Below are 22,639 nucleotides of genomic sequence, written 5' to 3'. Positions count from 1 at the left end.
CGTACGTGTTGGCGCTTGAGTGACGGACCCGGCCGGCAACTGACGGAGTGATATCTTATTTTGCTTCCGTCTGCACTATCAGCCGGCAACGTGTTCTCTAATTGAAATTACCTGTTTGCGGCCGGCCCGCGGCACGCTAGGATGCTGCGGGCTAGTCTACCCACGGCTTCAAAGGCGGCCGCGCCGCCTCGGGGACTGCAGTCGGCGGAGAGCTGCGCGGGCACTAACACCAGCACACAGGCCGGGATCGGCGGCGGCCATCGCGCGGCGCGGCGATAATAAACGCGCCGAACGCGCCACAACCGTGATGGATGGTGCAGATTTAACCGTCGCACCGGAATGCGGCGTAAAGATCGGAGCGAATCGTCAGGAGGCCGCGATCATCGGTCCAGGCCTCGCCCGCATCAGCGCACAGCCCAAGTCATCCGACACTTTATTGACTTGCAGAAATTCACAATACAGTCTTTTAAACGCCGATCCGAATGCAAATCAACGAATCAATTAGCAATATTTTAAATGCGGGCATTTTGATTGCAGTAATTATGGCGAATAAATAGCCGTGTCGGTAGGAGGGCCGGCGGGCAGCGCGAGCCGCGCCGCTTCTGCAGCGCGCGCGCCATGACCAGCACAAGGCGTGTCGTAGACTGTGTGGTGCCATCGCGCGCCACCCGCCGCGCCGCCGGCCGCCGGCGGCGCCGCCAGGCCGCCCCGATCGCGCGCGTGACACGGGGCCGGCGCGGCAGAGCGGCGCGCTTGTGTCGAGAGCGGCGCGGCCGGCCGGCAGCCGCGGGTGTGCGGCGGTGAGTCAGCGGAGGGTCGCGCGGAGCCGGCTCCCAGCCAGCGGCGGCCGGCCGCCGCTCCCGATCCACTGCCGGGCGCGGCTGGCCGCGGCCGCACTGTCACGAGTCCTGTGCGGCCGGCCGCCGGCTGCGCGCGCCGATCGCCCGCGCAGCTGGAGTCGTGCACAGAAGTGTGCACGGCGCTGTGCACGGCGCTGTGCACGAGCCGCCCGCTGCCGGCGGCCGGCCGGTTGGCAATTTGCCGCCGATATCTCGGCCACCGCCGAGCGCGCGGCGGCCACCGGCGGGTTTTAGTCACCCGGTAAAATACGAGGCCTCGTTTTAATTAGACATCTGCTGACGACAGACGATAAGAAATTATCGTTATTAAATCCGGATGTGCCAGGCAGGCGGGCATTAGCCCATTATCTTTTCACTGGGTGAGCAGCGTGGCCAGTTCTGACACTGCGCACTGACAGGCGGCTTCCGAAAAAACCCGCGCCAGTGTACTCGACAAAACGAAGCCCAATAACCTGTGCCAAGTTTGACGCGGGCTATGGTTTTCCCCTCAGGAAAAAATGTTGGTTTTTACATTCACGAACGCCCGGTGAGAACGCTCGCCTGCGGCATGAGCCGGCCCGAGTCTCTGTGGGCCGAGGTCCTTACAGCGAGGCTGGAGATTAGAAAGGATTGGAGATCGGACATTACCGCGATCAGAGACGAAGCCGACCCGTCAGCGCCGATTTTGGCGTCGGCTCTTGCCGGCCTGGCGGGAGCCGCCGGCGCCCGCTATTATATCGGAATGTGTGTAATACATCATGAGGAATTAAAGTAATTTGGAGCGCGACCGTGTCATTGGCTTCATCCACCACAGCGGACCATAGGAGCAAATTATGAGAAATAGCCGACCTCTCGGGCCCGGCCGGCGTTTCCGACCGGCATACCTCCCAGTCGAGGGGCGATAACGGATACCCGCCACCAACTGGCAGCCGAGCTAGCCAAGCGGTGCACCGGCGCTCCTGGAACGCCGGCGCTCCTGGAGCTCCGTCCAAGGGGACCGCCGTCACGAAAATTCAAAACAGTTTTGCCGGCGGTCTATTTGCATCTCATGAGCCTGTGCGAAAATCTGCATAAGATATTCGTGGACGGGATAATGGGCTGATGTTTGTGTTACTCAGCGGCAGCAGGCGATCTTCCAGAGCGCGCTGAAAGCACTCCCTTTCCCGTAAGTGGCGACCCGGCGGCGTTAATGGCGACCTGAGCCGCTGAATGGTGCTGTCCGACGCACCGAGACCGCAACCATTCAGCGTCAGAATAATTGCTCCTCTTGAAATTTTCGTTTTTGCGCGGCGTCGTTTTTCGAGTAATGAAATGGTAACGGTGGCCGCGGTGCAACCGGTTGGCCGCTGATGGACACGCAACGCCCATTAGGGCACACAGACAGGGCTGGTGCCGACAGCAATCAGAGCCCGTTCAATTATGCGTTTTTCGCCGACAAGAATGCCTGATTGCGGCCTAGGCGGGCCGATGAGCCGGTCCAACTCGTCTGCGTGGTTGGAGGTGGTCACCGTTTCTGTGTGTCTGAAGATAAACTCAGCGTTTGTGCCCGTGCAGCTGGAGCATGTCCGAGTAGATGGAGTGTGGCCATGTGGTTGGAGATAGCCTCCATATCCGCGTGTCTAGAGTTAAGCTCAGCGCCTGTGCCCGTCTGTGCCCGTGAGTGTGAGTGTGTGGGCAGAAATAGCCACCGTTTCTGTGTATCTGGAGATAAACTCGCGTCTGTGCCTTGTAGCTGGAACGTGGCCATGTGGGTGGAGACAGGCACCGTAACTTTGTGTCGGGAGATAAACTCACACCTATGCCCGTATAGATGGAGTGTGGTCGTGTGGTTGGAGATAGCCACCGTATCAGTGTGCCTGGAGATGACCTCAGCGCCTGTGCCCGTGAAACTAGAGTGTGCCCGTGTAGTTGGAATGTGGCCGTGTAGCTGGAGCGTGGCTGTGTGCGTGGAGATAGCCATCTTTGCGACTTGTAATGAGCCCAGTATCTTTGCCCGTGTAGCTGGATACAAGGGCATGGGAACGTTTCTAGAAGTGAGAGGATTAAGCCGTTTTCGAAAGAAAAGAGACTTAACCCTCTCACTAAAAGTAAATCACCACTTTCCGTAAATCACCACATGGCACGAGGTTAATGCTAGGATAATGTTGATGGAAAGCTTTTACCATAAGCGGGCGATCCTTAGTCTCCATGCCTTCGGATGGAGCGTGCCGAGACGAACTGGTGTGGGCAGAGTTGCCGGCAATAGCGTGGTGCAATGGGAAGGTGTCAAGGTACAATCAGTTTCACATCTGGTATGGTCATGGCCACACCTGTCTTACTGTAGCATCAACATCTACGGCACCCTGACACCGTGTCTGCGTCTGTGTGATCGAAGACAACCGCTGTGTGAGTGTCTGGGTGGAGACAACCGCTGCGTCCGTAAGGTGGGAAGTGACCACGGTACGCTGGTGGGTGGTCCATTCTCGTGGCTGGACACCACCGAGACACACGCTACTCAGGTACTCACAGCTGGGGTCGCTGTCATGGCCAGCTGGGTCGGCCTGCTTACCTGCAGAGAAAGAAGGCGCCGGTAAACAACGAGCCACGAAAAACGCACATCATGATTAGCCCGGCTGCTCCCTTCGAATCGGGCGCTAAGTACAGACATCGGTAAATTACAAGTCACCGTCGGACACTTTCCAGGCAGATGAATCAAACACAATGGGCCGGCGCCTCGCCCCGGCGGCGGCGGCGGCGCAGGCGCGCCATTACCGCCGTCCTCCTCATTAGCCGCGGCAGCCTTCAGCTGTCGGCGTTCATTCTCGGCCCGGCGGTGTTCTTTGGCCACTGTTTTTGCCGCCGCGCCGATGTTGGCGAGTGTCGGTTGCTGGCGGCGCTGCCGGCCGCAACACTCGCTCTCCCTCGCCTCCCAGCCGTGCCGTGCCGTGCCGTGCCGTGCTAAGCGGTACGGCACAGCGTCCGCCCAGCGGGGCGTCTCAATTAGCCAGCAGCCTGCGGCCTCAACCCGGCTGGGCCGGCGCCACGGTGTGGCGCCGCCGAGCTACGCCGGCTGTCTGTGCTCGGGAGATGGAGACGAGCCGCTGCCGGCGTCCTCGGACGCACCACCCTGGCCTGGTCGTGGTGGATGGACTCGAAGACCTCGGACCCCATGACTAATGACGGGACGAACTTGTCCTGGCCAGCAGCTCGATTCATACCATGCATCGCGACAGCTATCGCAGGTGGGCATTCAACATCCGCCAACGTGCAAATATGACTTGACAGACATTTTCAGCTTGTATTAAAAGGATAGCTGCCTGGTGCTCCATTTGGGACCGGTTAGGATGCGCATGTACCCGCCAGGATCACAATGGAGCCGGCAGCTTACCGGATCACCTCTCAGTTCCGAAATTTAATCATGGGATCTGCTGGGCTATGACTTTGATATGCCAGTTACCCGTGGGGTTCATCTGGGCAGGCTTCTGCTCATCTACTTCATAAACATAGTCTTCCCGGCCCCAGTGACGTGTTAGTGAGCACATCATCCGACTGGATCTGATCAGATTCAGAGCGCGTCTTTCACCACACTGTCCAGCTACTCCGTCCTCCGCGACAGCCTTCAGAAGGATCGCTACTCACGGAGGCCACTCTTCCCACTGGTTCATCGCACATGTGAAGGTTCTGAGCGAAGGAAAGGTATACCGTGCCAGCACTATGATAGAGATCAGTGCGAAGGTTCAGCAAAACTACAGGCCAGTAAGTCAAATCATTCAAATCCATCAAAACTGGCCAGTAAAAGACCCGGTACCAGCCCCGTCCGCCGTCAGACCCAGTGCCGTCAGACCCAGTGTCGGTCCTCGTCCGCCGTCAGACCCAGTGCCGTCAGACCCAGTGCCGGGCCTCGTCCCTTGTCAGACCCAGTGCCGTCAGACCCAGTGCCGGGCCTCGTCCGTTGTCAGACCGGGTGCCGGCCCTCGGGCGGCCCGCCGGCGGGTGATTGACAGCGGCCGGCCGCCGTCCGTCCGCTGTCCCGTGTAAACACTGCCGACCGGCCACGACGCCCATTACATCGGCCCGATGATGGGCCCGTAATGGGTGGCACCGACTCGCCGCGCGCCATCGTGCGCCATTACCGCCCCGACGCACCGCCGAACGCCGCGGACGGCGCCGAAAAACGGCTTCGTCGCGCCGGCAAAAACCGTGCAGAGCGTGCCCCTGCTCGCCACACGATGGAGCAGTCCACGGACGACCGGAGCCGTCTACGAACGACCGGAGCGGTCCACGGACGACCGGAGCCGTCCACAGACGGTCAGAGCGGTCCACGGACGACCGGAGCGGTCCACGGACGACCGGAGCGGTCCACAGACGGTCGGAGCGGTCCACGGACGACCGGGGCGGTCCACGGACGACCGGAGCGGCCCACGGACGGTCGGAGCGGTCCACGGATGGTCGGAGCGGTCCGCGGACGACCGGAGCGGTCCACGGACGACCGGAGCGGTCCACGGATGGTCGGAGCGGTCCACGGATGACCGGAACGGTCCACGGACGACCGGGGCGGTCCACAGACGACCAACGATCCACAGACGGTCGGAGCGGTCCACGGACGACCGGAACGGTCCACGGACGACCAACACGGTCCACGGATGGTCGGAGCGGTCCACGGACGACTGGAACGGTCCACGGATGGTCGGAGCGGTCCCCGAACAAACGGCGGAATCTAACAGGCTATGAGACAGATGTCTGGTAAGTGCGGCCAGGCACCTTGGATTAAAACGAGATATCCACCAAACTCGTTATCACATCTCGCGACGCGTGCTAATGCCATGGTCCTTGTCATTGTCGGTCCTTGTCTCGGAGGCGCGTCCAAGTGTGGGCAAGACTCTCCGAAGATGAGTTGCTGAGGGCGAGCCTCTCCGGGGGCAGGCGGCTGAGGGCGAGCCTCTCCGGGGGCAGACGGCTGAGCGCGAGCCTCTCCGAGGGCAGACGGCTGAGGGCGAGCCTCTTCGAGGGTGGGTGACTGAGGGCCAGCCTCTTCGAGGGTGGGTGACTGAGGGCGAGCCTCTCCGGGGGCAGGCGGCTGAGCGCGAGCCTCTCCGAGGGCAGACGGCTGAGGGCGAGCCTCTTCGAGGGTGGGTGACTGAGGGCCAGCCTCTTCGAGGGTGGGTGACTGAGGGCGAGCCTCTCCGGGGGGCAGGCGGCTGAGGGCGAGCCTCTTCGAGGGTGGGTGACTGAGGGCGAGCCTCTTCGAGGGTAGGTGACTGAGGGCGAGCCTCTCCGAGGGTGGGCGACTGAGGGCGAGCCTCTCCGAGGGCAGGCGGCTGAGGGGGAGAATCTCCGAGGACAGGCGGCTGAGGGCCGGCTAATTTCTGGTTGCGTCTGACACGCTTCGGCGGGCTGGGAGTTGGGCAGGGCACGCCTCGCCGTCGACGTCACTCCTCACATTCCAGGGCAGCCGCTGCCATGTCTGCCGGCGCTCTCACCTGGCCGCCGGACCGTACTCTCACCGCCCAATTATAGGGGCGTCAGACAAAATGTTTGTTTGCACGCATTTTTGAGCCGGCGATTAAACTGCGAGCGGACAGCTGCGGAAAAACGCCCGGCGGTGATTGACAGTTTGTTATAATGCCTGCTTGTACTGGTGGAAGGCCTGCTCGGCTTGGTGAGCTATCGCGAAGACCAGTGAACTGTTGTCCCTTTTCGCCGCAAGCAGCGCGCAAAACCCATCTGCCTGCTATTACGGTCATCTGGATCTAGTTTAACGGCGTATTGTATTATAGCTGTGTCATTAATCAGATTTAAGGAAGATGCCAAGCTCAAGACGCTACAAAATGTGACGGTTTTGTTTTTAAAGAAAATAGTTCCAGTATATACACACAAAAATCGGGCTTCAGGCTGCTCAGATAAGATCCCTTCCAGTCAGCAATGGCCATCGCAGGGACATGGTATGAATGAGAATGGATAACGGTGGGGCAAGGTTATATGCACCTGGCGACGCATCCGCCGAGGCTTTGCCCGCACAGGGACCCCTCTGCGGGATGTGAGTCCGGCGCTTGGACGGGGGCCCACCAGGGGCACTTTGTGGCCCTCATGGCTGACGCTCGCAGCCTGCCATGGACCAGCGGGGCGTCGCGAGGACGCAAGAGAAAATGAAAGGGCGGATGAACGGGAATAACAAGACCGTGGGTGATCAAGTAAATGATGTGGGGTCGCACGAGGCACATAACAGACACATTTTTTATGCCCCTGTGTGTCGATTTGTGCGCCCCATCCGCAACCATGAGGGGTGGAAACATGCAAGCTATTCCTTCTTTTCACCAGTGGGCAACTATATAAGATAGGGCTACCAGCGAGCTGTTTTAATATCACCCATCAGCGGGCCTAGTAAACCTTCCACCATCGCAGCTTTCGAAATTTCATGGTTTCGTAGTAGGGCTCGGCTGCAGGGAGCGCGTGCGTTTTGGGCGCTCGCGCCACAGCTGACGCGCACGCCTTTCATCTGCCGCCACTCACGGCTGCGCTGTGCATACCGCCATGCCAGCGGTGAGGTCTGTCGTAATTACATACTATGATCATTCCAAGCCCAATAGTCTGCTCTCCTCGGGGGTTGCAACATGAGCTAATAGTTTTCATCCAAGTCATTAACAGATAAAACCGCAATCTAATTAGAGATGCAAATTAATACACACACACACACACACACACACACACACACACACACACACCACACACACATATATATATATATATATATATATATATATATATATATAATATATACATATATACACACATACACACACACACACACATATATATATATATATATATATATATATATATATATATATATATATATATATATAGAACGGCGTATTCTCCACTAAATGGAGAATACGACCTTCTTTCCACTTGCGGTTGCGAGACAGTTTTCCATTGTCGTCGAACTATTATGCTGTTCAGAACTCCTTGTCTTGGAATCTCAAGATCAATTGAGTCCTATCTGTATACTACACAGAGGAAATGGAAAAAACAACGCAAGCCTAGCATTACCGTTGCGTCGCTGTCACAGCAAAGTAAGATTCTGCGATGTGACGAAACGTATCATATTTTTTTTACAAAGGACGTAACCGAGACGCTTTTTAAAAGACACAACTGTGACCCTTTTTTAGAATAGACGCAACCGAGACGTTTTTTTAGAAGAGACGCTACCGGGTTCAGGCCTTTCTGATGCCCAGAGGAGCCACCTAAGCAAACGTTTCTTGCGTGGGATTTCGCAACAGGCACTAGCATCACGCAGATGAATAGAGCCATGGAGAGCATTCAAAGCATCACTGGCCGCAACAGCGTAACTCGCAGCCATTTGTCAAACCGACGATAACATTTGGAGCTCGACGTGGAAATGTAAGTAGCAGACTTGCTCAGAGAGACTGTTTATGTTCTTAGCAATGCCCATAGTCATGCAGCCACATATGCACACGACCGTCGAGTTTTACTGTCACGGCAAGAAGCATCGCGATGGTCCCGATCATTGCCGTGTAGAATGTGTGACGCGAGCCGTGGCGCTTCGTTCCGCCCGGGCGGGCGACGGGCCCGCGGGGCTGCCCTGCCGCGGATGCGGGGCCGCCCTGCCTCGCCAGCGCACGGCGGTGGGGCCGCCCTGCCTCGCCAGCTCGCGGCGGCGGGGCCACTCTGCCTCGCCAGCTCGCGGTGGTGGGGCCGCCCTGCCTCGCCAGCTCGCGGTGGTGGGGCCGCCCTGCCTCGCCAGCTCGCGGCGGCGGGGCCGTTCTGCCTCGCCAGCTCGCGGCGGTGGGGCCACTCTGCCTCGCCAGCTCGCGGTGGTGGGGCCGCCCTGCCTCGCCAGCTCGCGTCGGCGGGGGCGTTCTGCCTCGCCAGCTCGCGGCGGTGGGGCCACTCTGCCTCGCCAGCGCGCGCGCAGGCTGACCGCTCATCTATCCCGGCCGTTTTACGTCACCACAAAAACGGCGCGCCGGCCCCGCTCGCGGCATCACGCCTCTTTCATGGTCGTCGAGCGTGTCATCGCGCCGCCGGCGGCGCCAGCTGGCACGTGACGTCAGCGGGATGGGCCAGATCGGCCGCACTCGGTGCTCCTCTGAGGGCGGGGGGGGGGGGGGGCCTGCGGCAGCTGGTGACGGAGCGCCGCCGCATCCGAACCGACACCGGCCACTGACGGCGGGCCCCGGCCACCGGCAGCAATGCAGCGGGTTAACGACACGGTGAGGTGGCGAGAGCTGGCGAAGTGGCGCAGTGCTATCTCCGTTCGAGGGTGACCGGAGGTAAGCCATGTGGCGCAATAATGTTTATGTACGCAAGGCAGTGTTTGATATGGGGACATCGACGAGTCTACCAGCCTGCCAGATATTCACACATAAGCCATGCAAGTATCCAGTAAAGACTGACGCTTCGGATCCATTTCTACCGAGGTTATGTGCTACCCTAGATAGATACTTGTATAGATATAATTAACTTCAAGATGAACACGACCATAGAAACGAGCGAAATGTTCACATATAGATGCCTGTTTTGATAAACGGCCAAGCAACGGTCTTGATTCAGGCACTGGAATTTATCATCCAGCAAAGAAGACTCACACAAGAAGGATTTTGCAAACACAACCATAACGAAGAGGCCACTTTACCACAGGATAAGCCCGCAGCATCATTTCAATTCGAAGGGCGCTGGGTGGTTGAACTAAGGTGGTATCCGACATTCTTCAGCAGCCAAATCATCAGATCAGGTACCAGATGCAAATCCAACACTTACGAATCCTGATATCCGTAGGCCCATTCATTAAAAGCATCAGTCACAGGCGGTACATGATCAAACGTATTGGCGGCGAAAGAACATATTTGTTGGTATGCGTAGAGTTTTTTGCTATTTTTATACGTTTTTCAGGGGAGCTTTGGTGATTTATGCCAAATATTGAGAAAGTCGACAAAACATAAGCGGCGGGAAGGGGGGGGGGAGGCGACTTCAAAGAAGAGCAGGACTTCAGCCACGGCGTCGGTGACACCAGTACTCGCTGCCAGAACGCTCGCACAGCGGGCGAGATTAGTAGTGAGACGGTAGCTGAACCCATCACGAGCTACGCGGTCCGGAGCAGCCGGCGGCGGCCGTCGATCCGGTGCGTCACGACTCACCCGAACAGGGCGGCAGCAGCGGCGGCCGCGCCCCGGCCAGCTCGCACGACCCCGGCCGGGCGCCGGCGGCCGCGCACGCCTCCGCCGCCGCCCGGCCGGCCGCCGCTCCATGCATCACCGGCCGCATGCATATTGTAATTGCCGGTATCGGTAGCGGTGACGGATGGCCGACGCCGGCGCGGCCACCGGCCGCCCTGTCCACTCTCATTACATGGCCGCCTGTGTGGGCGCGCCGCCGCCGCTGCCGCCGCCGCCGCCGCCGCCGAGGCGCACTTGCCGAGCGCGATTTACTGCAAATTGTACCGCGGCGAAAACAGCGAAAGACGTGTATCTAACTCGCCGGCCGGAGATGCGGCCGGGGCGGGCGTGGCGGCGCCGGCGGCCGCTGCAGCGAGGGCAGCGTCCGGCGGCAGCGGCGGCGCTCGCGCCACCCGCAGCGGCGGCGGCCGCGCGCGCCCACGCACGCGCCCGCGATCTATGGCAATTGGTTTCGTTTTGTTGGCGCATCACTCGCGCGCTCCGCAATCCGTTTGATCTCTGGGAACGGGCGCGCAATCAATTACACGCGCTCGCTCCGAATTACATCCAGCCGCGGTCGGATTAAAATGTCAGGAGCACGCAGAGATTTGAGAACAAACGATTATTGCCAGTGAATCCACACGGGCGGCGGCGGTCCAGACGTGCCCGCCGCGCATCGAGCCAGCGGACACGCGGATGGAATGGTCCAGCATCGCCCTGCCCGTGGCTGCCGCCAGAGGTGGCTGCTGTTGTGAACCTGCAACATCGCGGCTATCCGATTGTTCCGGGGCGGACAGGGCCGAGTCAGCTACCCATGATGTCGATGGGACCGGTAACCCGGCAGCTTTTCAGCAAATTACATTCATGTAAAGTGATGCACGGGATAAGATCAGGTAATAGTAGACTCGAGTCATCCCATCTACACGGCTACGTTCGCGCCTGCTGACAGGTCAGCTGGTTTCCTAGCTGGCTCCGCCCACCGGTCATACATTATTAGGGAAAAGCCCGACGGATGTCCCCGATAGCGGGTTGCTCTGGACGACGATGCGACAAATGTGACTGAAAATACGAGCAAAGGCCGTCTTTTGTTGTCAGTATCAGCGGTGTTCAGCAGATACCAGCTGGGTCGGCCCTCATGAGCTGGTGAGCCGTTGCTCTGTGGGTCTTCAGCGCATGCCGACAGACATGCTGCCCGTCAACGCGTCTGACTCCGAAGCCTTCCTAATCAACACTTCTACTATCAAGAAATGCTGTCAGCTCTGGGATATGAAAAGGCCCTTCGAAGGTCTCGTGGAAGCAATAGTCTCGACATATGAAACCCTTTAAATCACGCCGCTACGAGACGAAATAAAAAAAATACAGCTGAAAAGGCGTTTCTTCTAGACGTCAGATAAGCTATGCGTGATAACACAGCCGCCATGGAAGCTACGGACCGCCAGTCTCTGTTGCTCTTCACCCTGCGCCCCCGTTCACCGAGCCCGGGGCGCCCCCGTCCACCGCGCCCGCGGCACCCCCGTCCACCGAGCCCGGGACGCCCCCGTCCTACGCGCCCGGGACGCCCACGTCCATCGCGCCCGGGACGCCCATGTCCACCGAGCCCGGGACGCGCACGTCCACCGCGCCCGGGACGCCCACGTCCACCGAGCCCGGGACGCCCACGTCCACCGAGCCCGGGGCGCCCACGCCCACCGAGCCCGGGACGCCCACGTCCACCGCGCCCGGGACGCCCACGTCCATCGCGCCCGGGACGCCCATGTCCACCGTGGACAATCTGTGTCGCGTCCACCCTGCGCCGACGCTGCGCTCATTTCCCGCCCATAACGAGTCCAGTACTTGCAATAACCTCAAATTACCCGAATTATCGTTTCTGTGCTTTCCCACGTTCCCCGGAGCCGTCTGGGAACGGACAGCGCCGTACATTTGCGGAAGGAATAAGTGTCGGCTTATTAAAGCGTGCGAAGTCCGGAAGTGATGCAGCCCGCTCGGACTACATACGGCGCAGCTGGAGCGTGCCGACGGCACCCGCCCGCTCGCGCTCGCACCGTCGGCCACCGCGACGCCTCACGCAAAACAGCCCGTAAGCAGATTGAAAACAAGCGGCTTCCTGTAAGCCTCGCGTGCTGGCTAAGCGGCGATGGTTTTCACACAGCTCGAGGCGAGTCGGGGGCGTGGGTAAGGACGTCCGTGCCTAGTGCTGTCCAGTAGAAGATGGGGAGCAAATGCTGACAGCCCCTGACCTGGACAGCAGGCATTTCATAACTTCGATCAGTGGACTCTTCCTGGCGCTGGGCAGCAGACATCCATTGACTCTGTGCAGCAGCCAGGCCTTGCCCCTTGAGTCCGGCCAGTGCACCGCCCCTGACTCTAGTCGGCGGCAGTCCATAACTCCGGGCGGCAGACAGCGCCTGACTCGGTGTAGGGCCGCCGTGCATCAGATAGCGTTGGCATCGCCGCGGTCGGCTGTCAGCCGGGCGCCGGGCCGGCCGGTGGCCCGACCGCTGATGGGGAGTCAGGGTCGGCGGCAGGCGGGGCGGCCGCCCGTGCAAGAGGGCCGGCCGACGGCCGCGGCCCGCATTATTTATAACACTGATACAAGTTTGGGGCAATCTCCTCCAGTTTTAATTAAGTTTCATTCATCAATTATTGTTAAATGAATTCCAGTGCCATCGTCGTCGTTTCCTCGGCGAAGCAGAACCTCGCTATGCATACTAATCGAAGGGAATTTGGATCGTCAGGCACCGGTAGTGGTCGCCCCTGTTCAATATTTATGCCTTTCATTGGCGGTTAGGAGTAGGCCCGGCCGGGGTCGCGGATTAGCACGCCGGGCGCGGCGCGGGTCGGCCCGGTGGCGCTGCCGCTCGCGCGCTGATGAGGCTGCCAGCCGGCGCCGCGGCTACCGGCGCCGCGCCGCCGCGCTGCCCACGCCCTGTCGCGGACGGCCCCGACGGTGTCCGTCCCGCACGGACTGCTCAGCGAGACGTTTGACCTGCGAGATCTGAGGAGTAAGAAACGTCCCCTTACAGCGAGCTGGACTTTTCTTTTCTTTTCTTGGGCGCTTTAGATGCGATGTAATGAGCAAATTCAGTGATCATGTTACTCAAACTTAAAATATCTCCGAGACGGCTACATGTTTGATCGTACTTCATCATATTCAGAGACATCAGGAACGACAAAATCGCAGCAGCTTGCGTGAATAAGATATCTGAGATCTGAACGAGCGGTCTGATTTGGCCCAACAAATGTACATAAAGCCGGATGGTGGAACAGCACTGACGATGGGGGAAGGGACATTGTGCTGTACGATTAACCTCCGTTTTCTTTTCCATTTGGCTCAAGAGAGGAAAATCGTCAATCATACAAAAACCTAGATTCTAGGAATGGATAAATAAGATTGGCCAGGGAAACGCGGCGTCGCTTGTTCTCTCACCACCACCACGTCCAAGCAAACCATTGATGTAAATGTAATTTAAGAACATAAAAGAACGCATTCCAGTTTAGATGAAGCGGACATTCGAGTTATGGCTCTCATATGATCACGTCACAACAACGATGATCTAATTCCGATGGCATGGAGTGCTGGATAGCAAACACAAGGTGGCTAAAATCTTTTTTTTACGAATCATGCCAAATTAGTGATGTAAATGAGGTAATGCACCTCTGGTCAGTTCAACACACAGCGGTAGCATCATGGCAAAACTCACGACTCGTGGACATAATGCAAAAGCTTGAGCAATGTTGTGGCACGTTCTGGCAGGGGCGGATCCAAAGGGGGCACGGGGCCACGCCCCCCTTAGGCCCCAAAGGGCCCCATAAGCTCCGAGGGGGCCATAGCCGGCCGAAGACGAAACAGTTTTTTTACACAGAACGCAACAAAATTGGACATCTTTGGGTTTTCACGCGACCAATAACAGTCACGAGCGAGGGTGAAGGGCCCACGAGGAGACGAAAATGATTCTTCACTGGTTGGAAGGGTGGTGACTGGGGTGTTTTAAGACTGCTTACTGTGTCCAGAGGCCATTTACTGTTTTAGGGGGCACTATATGTCCACTTGCGTAGTCAACCTGATCATTAAGGGGCCCTCTACTTAGCCCTTGATTTCTTTACATTTGCTCGGAGGGTTCTGCGGTATTTCTGGGGCCCTTCCTGATCACGTGCCGAGGCAGTTTGTCAATCAGGGGACCTCCACCGATTCTTTCCATTCGCCCGGAACGACCTATGCACTGGAGTCGGGGAGTCCCATATGTTGACATGCCGGGGCATTCTCGGTTGCTCAGGAGCCCCTCACGCTGGTCACGGTTAACCTACCGGCATACTCACGATGTGCTCATGGGCCGTCTACAGTGGCAATGTGCTCATGGGCCGTCTACAGTGGCGATGTGCTCATGGGCCGTCTACAGTGGCGTAGGGCCATTCCAGTTTTATGCCAATTGCTTTGGGCCCTACGCTCTTGTCTGGGGCCCATCTGTTACCCCACTTGGGCTTACTCGATCGCTTGGGGCCGTCCACACTGGGTCTCGGGTGCTTCCTACTTTAACGGAGGGCTCTTCGCACTTGGTCGGGGTCCTTATCTGCTAACTTGCCAGGGTGCACTAAACTGTTCGGGGCCTTCACGCCGGGTTTTGGGTGCTTCTTTCTTGAATGGAGGGCCCTACGCCCTTGTCGTGGCCCCATCTATCAAATTGCTCGGGCCAGTGGCGAATCTAGAGGGGAGGTGGACACGGAACCATGCTCCCCTTTTTACCCCGAGGGAACCCATAGGCTCTGAAGAGACCCATGACCAGGCGAACGGGCGCAATTTCCAAACATAAAGCAACGAAATTGGACGTCTTTGGGTCGCCAGATCACCAAGAACAGTGGCAAGCGAAAGTGAAGCCCGTGAATAGACAAACTCATTGCACTGTCCAGAGGCGTTACGCTGTTGCCGGGGCCCTATATGTCCACTTGCCGGGCCAATCTGATCGCTAAGGAGCCTTCCACGTTGTCTTTGATCTCTTTGCATTTTCTCGTAGGGCGCTACGCTGCTGTCGGACACCATCTGTTAACATGCCTGGACACTCTTGGTCGATCAGGGCCCTCCACGCATTCTTTCAATTTGCCCCAAGGCTCTACACGCTTTCGTTGGGGCCCCAAATGCCGGTATACACGCAGTTACTCAAGGACCCTTCATGTTGGTCTCGGACTCTTTCCACCTGCTCAGAGGGTCTTGCGCTGTTGATGGAGCCAAAGTGAGGTAAGGCACTGAGCCACTCGATGTTCAGGGACCTTCTACATTGATCTATGGCTTTTTCCCTTTGACCTCGGTTGCGGAGGACCCTTCACTCTCATCGCGGCCCTTTCCGTTAATCTGACCAGGCACTCTTGTTCGCACAGGGGTATTCATTCACCTCACTGGTCATTCGCCACTGGTCTTGGATGCGCACACGATGTGCACACACTCACTGGCCCATTTGCTCAAAGGGCCCTATGCTTTGGCCAGGGTCCTATATTTCTACCCGCCGGGGCACTCCCGATCTTTAAGGGGCCTTTCACGTTGGTATTGGGTTCTTCTCACTTGCTCGAGGACCCAATACTTGTCGATAGAAACCTCTTTGTTGACCTGCCGCGGCACCCATGGTCGCTCAGGTTTCGTCGCTGCTGGTCTAAGTGCCTTAGCCTTAGAGCAGCAGTCGGACATGCGCCGGTGAGTTTTTAGACACCCAATTGTCAAACGTAATTTGACTTGCCGCCGACGTCGTAGGTGATATTTCGGTTGGTTATTAAATTTGTGATACCTTTTACACCTCTGGATCCCATTCTTATCCATTTCATATGATACATTTTAATGTTAGGATATTTCATATACATTCATAAAAAACAACGCAAAAACTCTGCGTTAGTTATCAGCCATCAGCTCATTACATCGACCAGCCGGCTAGCTGTAAATATGCCAGGAATAAAGTTCGTGCTTGATTTTAATGGTATTTAGCAGCCAACTCTAGTTTAATTTGCCAATTTTTCTGAAAAACCTTACCCTTACATTGACAGGATTCACCATAACCTGGAAATGAGTAAGCTCAATGTATGCTCATGCGTAGCACGTTTAGTTTTCCAAGGATGTGCACAGTAAGATGGGTTTCCATACAAAAATAGCGTACTAAAAGTATCAAAATGCTATGACCAGACTTCGACGGTATTTTTGGGAGGGAGCCCTAAACTCTGGGACCTGAAACGTGGCGTGCCCCCCTCCCTTGACGAAATCCTGGATCCGCCCCTGCGTTCTGGGGTAGGATCAGTGCTGTTAGGCGCGGGGCCGGCTTGCCTGCTGATATCACCTTTGCTGTACATCGGACCAGCTGGGCGATGCTGGGTTGTTCTGGGCCAGCTCCCGTCTCGAAAACAACAACGGCTTAAGATGATGACGGCAGGATCTCTAGAGAGCCGTTATTGATGTTTTCAGATCAGCGCTGAGAGTTCGTCGGTTCGCTGTTTCCAGAAGTACCAAATAATAACACGTCTGACTGGCATTTGATTTAAAACGCGAGAACGAAAACGTGGGAGGATAGGAAGGGGTAACTCTTCATCAGCAACAGGATGGTTGAGTCACATAACGCTTACCAAAGTGACCCGCTAGGCTGATATTATCAACCAAATATGATGAAATAGCTAACTAGTGATGCAACTAAGTGACTACTGTATGCCCACTGTTATCCCAACGCTCATCTACCGTTATATATACACACACACATATCTATCTATCTATCTATCTATCTATATATATATATATATATATATATATATATATATATATGTATATATGCATCATAGCTCATCGGCGTGGAGCCAAGTCCAGACATGCGTTAATAATGCGTAGGCTTAAACCACCCACGCCTCTGCCCTATCGCAGGTCAGTGAATCCGCTCGTGTTGATACCATGTGTACCATGCGCTGTTATCTTCCTAAGTCCTACAGAATTAACGGCGATCGCAAGTCTCCAAACACGAATCCAGCCACCGTCATACCAACCAATGCATGGTAAAAGGTGGGAATGTGCACATCAACACAACATCGAAAAAAAATTTGTTCATTTGTATGGGGTCTTTGTCCGCACATTGTCCGCACGTGCCCTCGTGGCTGTCTCGTATGGGGAAAATTTTGGCCGGCTTCTATTCATGGTGTTCAAAGCATTCCGCATTCGTGAGAAACGGCAGCCAGAAAAAAATCCGTTGTGACAACTGGTGACAGTTGTCCAGGTACTGAGTTGGCAGCACTGACGAAATGACTCGAGGTGTTCCAAAGCCGGCAGGATGTCAAAGCTCAAGTTCAGTTCTTTGACGTTTCTATGCCTTACATTTGCTACAACTAGGTGCGCTGCAGACCTCCGACTTTGGGTTCTACCCAGATATGAGGGCGAAACAATGCACGGTGGGAATAGCGTGCTAAGTGTTTCTTCACACGAGCACCGGACACTTTCCGTTCACAAGGCGGCACCTGAGAAAGTGACAGGCTCACATAGCGGAGGAGAGAGAGAATGACACACAAATACCACAAGACGGACACGCTCGGGTATCAGTACAATATTTTTTATGCTACCGTTTGTCACAGCGTTGTAGTCCCCCAGCATCAAATTAACAATGTCAAGGAAAGGATGGGCCCGTCAAACTCTTCCTTTACAGCCTAACTAGACGTAAGTATATTGGTGTCGATCGCTTCCAAACGTTCAAACGATCGCTTCCATCGCTGTTCAAACGTAATATGCTGTCATTGTCACGTGCCTGTCATTACGTGTAATCTCTCAGCGTTGCAAAGTTTGCAAAGGACTTGGAGAATTAACCGGTAGCATGATGAGGTGTATGTGAAGCCCTGTAAACTCCGATTCTCATCACAGTTTAATTTGGGTATCAATCACAAAGACTTCGAACTACTCACACAGAGCAAAAGCATGCCGTCGATAAGAGATATCTGCAACGCAACGCATTTAATCACACTGTAGCTATTGAAACATGTCTCATGCAGAGTTTGGCGAGGGAGGCAGCCTATCTGCGTCTTGTTCTTGTGTTAACTGTCGTACCTAAAGGGCTCTTTTCAACTGAGGCGAAAAATTGTGACTACATTTGGCATTCAGACGTCCGCATCACATTTTATGCTTCGCTTTGGCTTTTCTCCCTAGGTCAAACATGCTTGATTGGTCAGATTGTATCAGGGATTCGTATAATGAGCTGGTAGTATTTATTAGAAAAGCACAGAAAATCTATAGGAGCACAGCACTGCATACATCATCACTATTTTTAAGGCCCCATACAGATTCTTTTTCTCAAAATATCACTGAAAGCCAAGCCAGTTGATGGCATCTTCCAACAGCTTTGGGCGCGCTTCGGTAACTGGCGTAAGATGTCAGCATGCTTGTTAAATTTCATTCGGTGGCAATGTTTTCGCTCCGTTCCGTTTCATTCATGCAGCATGCCGCGCTTGGCGCAGAATGCTTCTCTGGGTGCATCTCGCCCGATTACGCAAACACATTTCCAGGGAAGTAGCCAAGGGGAGGGGGGGGGGGGGGGGAGGCGGGCACCGGCCCTCCGCTCCATTGCAACATTTTGCTAAGCCAATCTCGCTGCAACCCTATAGGCAGATGTGTGCCCATCTTTTAGAAACCACGCTGAGAACTCCAATTTGTTTAAGAAACTATCAAAATCCTTCCATAGAGCCATGTTTCCATGACAACATTGTGCCTGGGGAGACAGAAAAAAACATTGCATTGTTCTTGATTGTTCGCCGCCAGGTAATGCATGGTGCATAATGACAATGACCATGATCATGATCATGACCAACATCTGACATTTGTTGGTCGCTTATCAGTGAACTCAAAAAATGTTGGGGCCGAAATTTGATTTTCTAGTCGTTAACTAAAAAGGTTGAGGAGTCATCTTTGATCTATACGAAATTTTTGTGTTGCCAGTCATTCACTATTACGCCGAAACATTTCCGCGAAGCTTTTTAGTTAAGAGTTTAATAACATCCTTATTCCTCGCGGAAGAGCCAAAAGAACGGAGACATGGATGGAAATATATTCTAGCAACGTGCCTTTATCAAAACAGATAGCAAAAGTACATTCAAAATTCAAAAATTGAGTCAATTTTGAATTTAATTCTGCTATTTGTTTCGATAAAGGAACGTTGCCGAAATATCAATGCGTCTATATTTCCATTCGCCTGGTTTTTCCACGAGGAATAAGACTATTGCCGTTGCCTTATCTATGTGCATAATGCTCCTCGCCAACGCACTTAACATCTTTTTATTTAAGCTTGTTCCTATGGGAGCAGGCCACTACCCTACAGAAGTACCTACATTCCAGCATCACGGCTACCACGCATAGCCGCGTGCTGAACCGTAGCATTCAAAAGTGACAATGACGGCGCTCTGCGCTTTTTGCTCCTGAGCGCGCTTGGAAGTGCGAGTTTTTCTTTCACTCAAGAAAAAAATAAAGGCTGAACGTGTTTTTTGACATGTTTTTTTTTAAACAAATCGATGTAGTAGATATGTCCGTTTCCATGTTCGGCTGCATTGAAAGTATGCGATGCGCTTTTCACGACCGTCACATAAAATTCATCACATCGGCATCACCGCTTTTTACTTTTTTTTGCACCAAAGGTAAAAGACGCATGTTCAGATCCCAAGCTTCGCAATATTCAGGAATGCTCTCCTTATGTGTCCATCCCATATTTCACGTAAAACAGCGCTGCGGATTGGCATCTTATCTGTTATGTTGGTTTCACATATTGTGTGCGATGCCAACAAGAACCCCCAAAAAGTTAATTGGTGTCATGTTGTAAAAGCCAACAAATACAATGCCCGTTTTCTTCGCCTTTTCTTGCCTCGAGCAAAATGTGAATTTTTGGTTCATGCCGTGGTAAAAGGCCACGAAAATGGCAATAGCCTGAAATACGTACTGCTACAATGTGATAAAGCGGTTGTAACAAAAATTATGGTGAATTCCTTGATTAAGTACGTTAAGAAATTTGTGGATGAATCACGTGTTTGACAGAGCACTAAGGTTTGGCTAATTACTCGTCTTTTATCAGCAGAAGATGGTATGTGCAGATAAAAAACAATGTCATCCAAACCATGTTCATCAAGAACCAGTTTATATGGATTAGAACATCTTGCATCAACCCGTTGTAAATTGTGATGCTCCAACACATGGATGGGGTTTTGAACATCATTGGGAGGGGGGGGGGGGGCTTGCCGATCCCCCAGCTCCCGATGCGTGCCTCGGCCGCCTCGCTAGTCGACCCAGATCACCAAAAAGTCACTAGAATACAAAACTGGAAACGACAAACTTAAAAGTTTTGGGTAAATGTCGTTTTCTCTCAATCTAATGAATTTTGAGAACCCACCCATGGTAAGAAATTTTTCGTCTACCCACCAAAATTGCTGATATTTATTTTCTTTTCCAAGCTAAGCAAGCACCAGTTCTTCCAACAAGCTATGACTTTGAAGGGACGCTGCCAAGATGCCATGGGCTGCAAGGCAGGGGTCACCAAAAACAATCATGGAAGTAGGTGTGTTGATGCAGGGCGGAGTAGTATCCATAAAAGGTTTGGTTTCTGCACCCGATAATCTCCGAAGAAATATCAACACACGCATGATGTCAAATTACAAAGAATAGTGAAAAAGGAGGCATCAAATGCCTGCATTCTGTTGTTTTTAGAGGAAGCGAACATTCCTGCAAGACGATCGATTCGGCTGATATCAAAATACACCACAATTTTGTGTGGGAAGATACCAGGGATGTCGATATGCACTCTTTTGAGGGGGTGCTGGTCCCAGATATTGATTTGGGTCCCATGGCTGGTTTCGGCCACAAACCTGTTGCGCCAGAATACAACATTGGTGACAATATTGCCAAAGTGTCATAGAAAGCCCGACGTCTTTAGGACTATTTTATGGTCATGACTACCATGCTGATCAAATAAGGAAGTAGTTGCGAAATTATGCCAAAATTAAAATAAAAGTGTTGTTTACCTAATGATGAGGGCTAAAGCTGTTGTGAAACACACCTTTGTAGCGAAGTTGGGCTGCGTGGTCCACCGCTCGCTCCGAACCCCAACCATTCACAAAAATCGACACATCCGGAAAACACAATTACCTAAATATATGGCATTGACATCTTTTAAAGAACAGCCTCCCACCAAGATCATTTCAAACAAGACCTGCAGCTGTCCCCGTTTATCTCATTCGCAACATCCACGTGCGCGCCCTGTAAGCGGGCGCCCGCCACGGTGGCCGGCCAGCGGTGGCCCCACGCGGCGCCCCTCCGGTGGCCGGCGGCCCTTACCATGACTGGGTAGTAGCCCGGGCTGAGCCCGTACTGGGCCGCCGCGAACGTCGTAGCTGCTGCGGGGCGGAGACCGGCGGTCCCCGCGCGTCGTCACACGTGTCAAGCCTGCTGGGCGCGCGCCGGCCGGTCAGTGGCGGACGGCGTGTCCGCGAGCGGTAAGCGGCGACCGAGCGCGCGAGGCGGCGGCCGGGCGCTATTGTTTTTTCGCCCGCTGTGAGATACAGCTACCGCGCTCGGGCGGCTGCGGCGGCGCCGGCAGCCGGGGGCCGCGCGCCGCTGCACGCGAGCGCGCCGCCTCCCGGTTGGCCGAGCGGCGCCGGCGGGCGGTGCCAGCCGGCCGCGATGGCGGAGCGCCGGCCGGCTACCGGCGGCGCGCGCGCAGCGCAACCCGCAGCAGCTCGGAGAGAGCGGCTGACGGCGGCCGGGCGCGGCCGACCTGGCCACCACTCCCGCCGCCCCCGCCCATATATCAGTGGAGATGGAGCAAGGCATGCTCACAATGTACGCTGCCCGATGACAAATGGGCGATGTTGGGATACGATGTCCACTATTAGACATATGCGCTCCATAGGGCCTGTTTCCCCACTTTTCTCGATTGGACCTCGTTTTTAAGTAAGAATATCCCAAAATTATCACAGCGTAGAGTGCAAAAGTCTGACAAATGTCCAATAAATCAGGGGGAGAAAACAAAACTTGTTTCGTATCTAACTCATATGGGCGATAGCGCGCCCAAAAACATGTCTCCCCCACCGTCGCGGGAAGGCCGCAGTGGTCAGCTGGAGGACAGAGCATCCAGCTGGAGGCACAGCCAAAGGTGGAGAGATCTGCGAAACCGTTTGGAGAGCACGTGATAGCTTCACTCAGTGTTTTCACCCAACAGCTCTGTTCGATACCCCGTTACAGTTCAGAAGCCTTAGGATAGCCGGAGTCCCTCGAAGTATAGAAAGCTTCGGCTATGGCCGGGGGGCAACGTGGCCAACCCCAAGCCGTGATTGACGGTAGATCCGCACGTCAATTTGACTGGGGATTTGTACAGCTCCAGTTTCCTCCGATGATTTGTCATGTGACGGGACGGGCGGCCCACCTCCGTGGGGATAAACCATGGGATGTGTAAACCCCTCTGACAGCTCATCTATCGGCTGGCTCGCAGGGCGGAGCCGCCAGCATTCATTAGCCAGCACTCGTCTCCCTGCGGAGAGTGCGGCGCGCCCACCCGTTCCCCGCTCAGCAGGCGGCACTGCTCTCTCGGCGTCCGCGTCCCAGAGGGGCTTTTCACGGTCTCATTACGGTCGAATCCCCCGGGCCGGCCGGCCCATCAAATGACATAATGC

General features: G+C 55.1%; 1 protein-coding gene across 1 annotated transcript in view; it reads right to left on the bottom strand.

Moving 5' to 3' along the window:
• TfAP-2 (transcription factor AP-2) overlaps positions 1-21,477 on the bottom strand; it is a 109,393-nt gene extending 87,916 nt beyond the window's left edge. The window contains exon 1 of the mRNA XM_037229527.1: positions 21,306-21,477. Within this exon, the coding sequence (XP_037085422.1) occupies positions 21,306-21,308 (3 nt within the window). The 5' untranslated portion in view covers positions 21,309-21,477. The remainder of the gene's footprint in view (positions 1-21,305) is intronic.
• Between the last annotated feature and the right edge of the window lie 1,162 nt (positions 21,478-22,639).

Source organism: Pollicipes pollicipes, unplaced genomic scaffold (assembly GCF_011947565.3).
Source record: "Pollicipes pollicipes isolate AB1234 unplaced genomic scaffold, Ppol_2.1 Scaffold_6138;HRSCAF=7277_pilon_pilon_pilon, whole genome shotgun sequence".
Classification (NCBI taxonomy): domain Eukaryota; kingdom Metazoa; phylum Arthropoda; class Thecostraca; order Pollicipedomorpha; family Pollicipedidae; genus Pollicipes; species Pollicipes pollicipes.
This window is presented reverse-complemented; position numbering and strand designations above follow the sequence as displayed.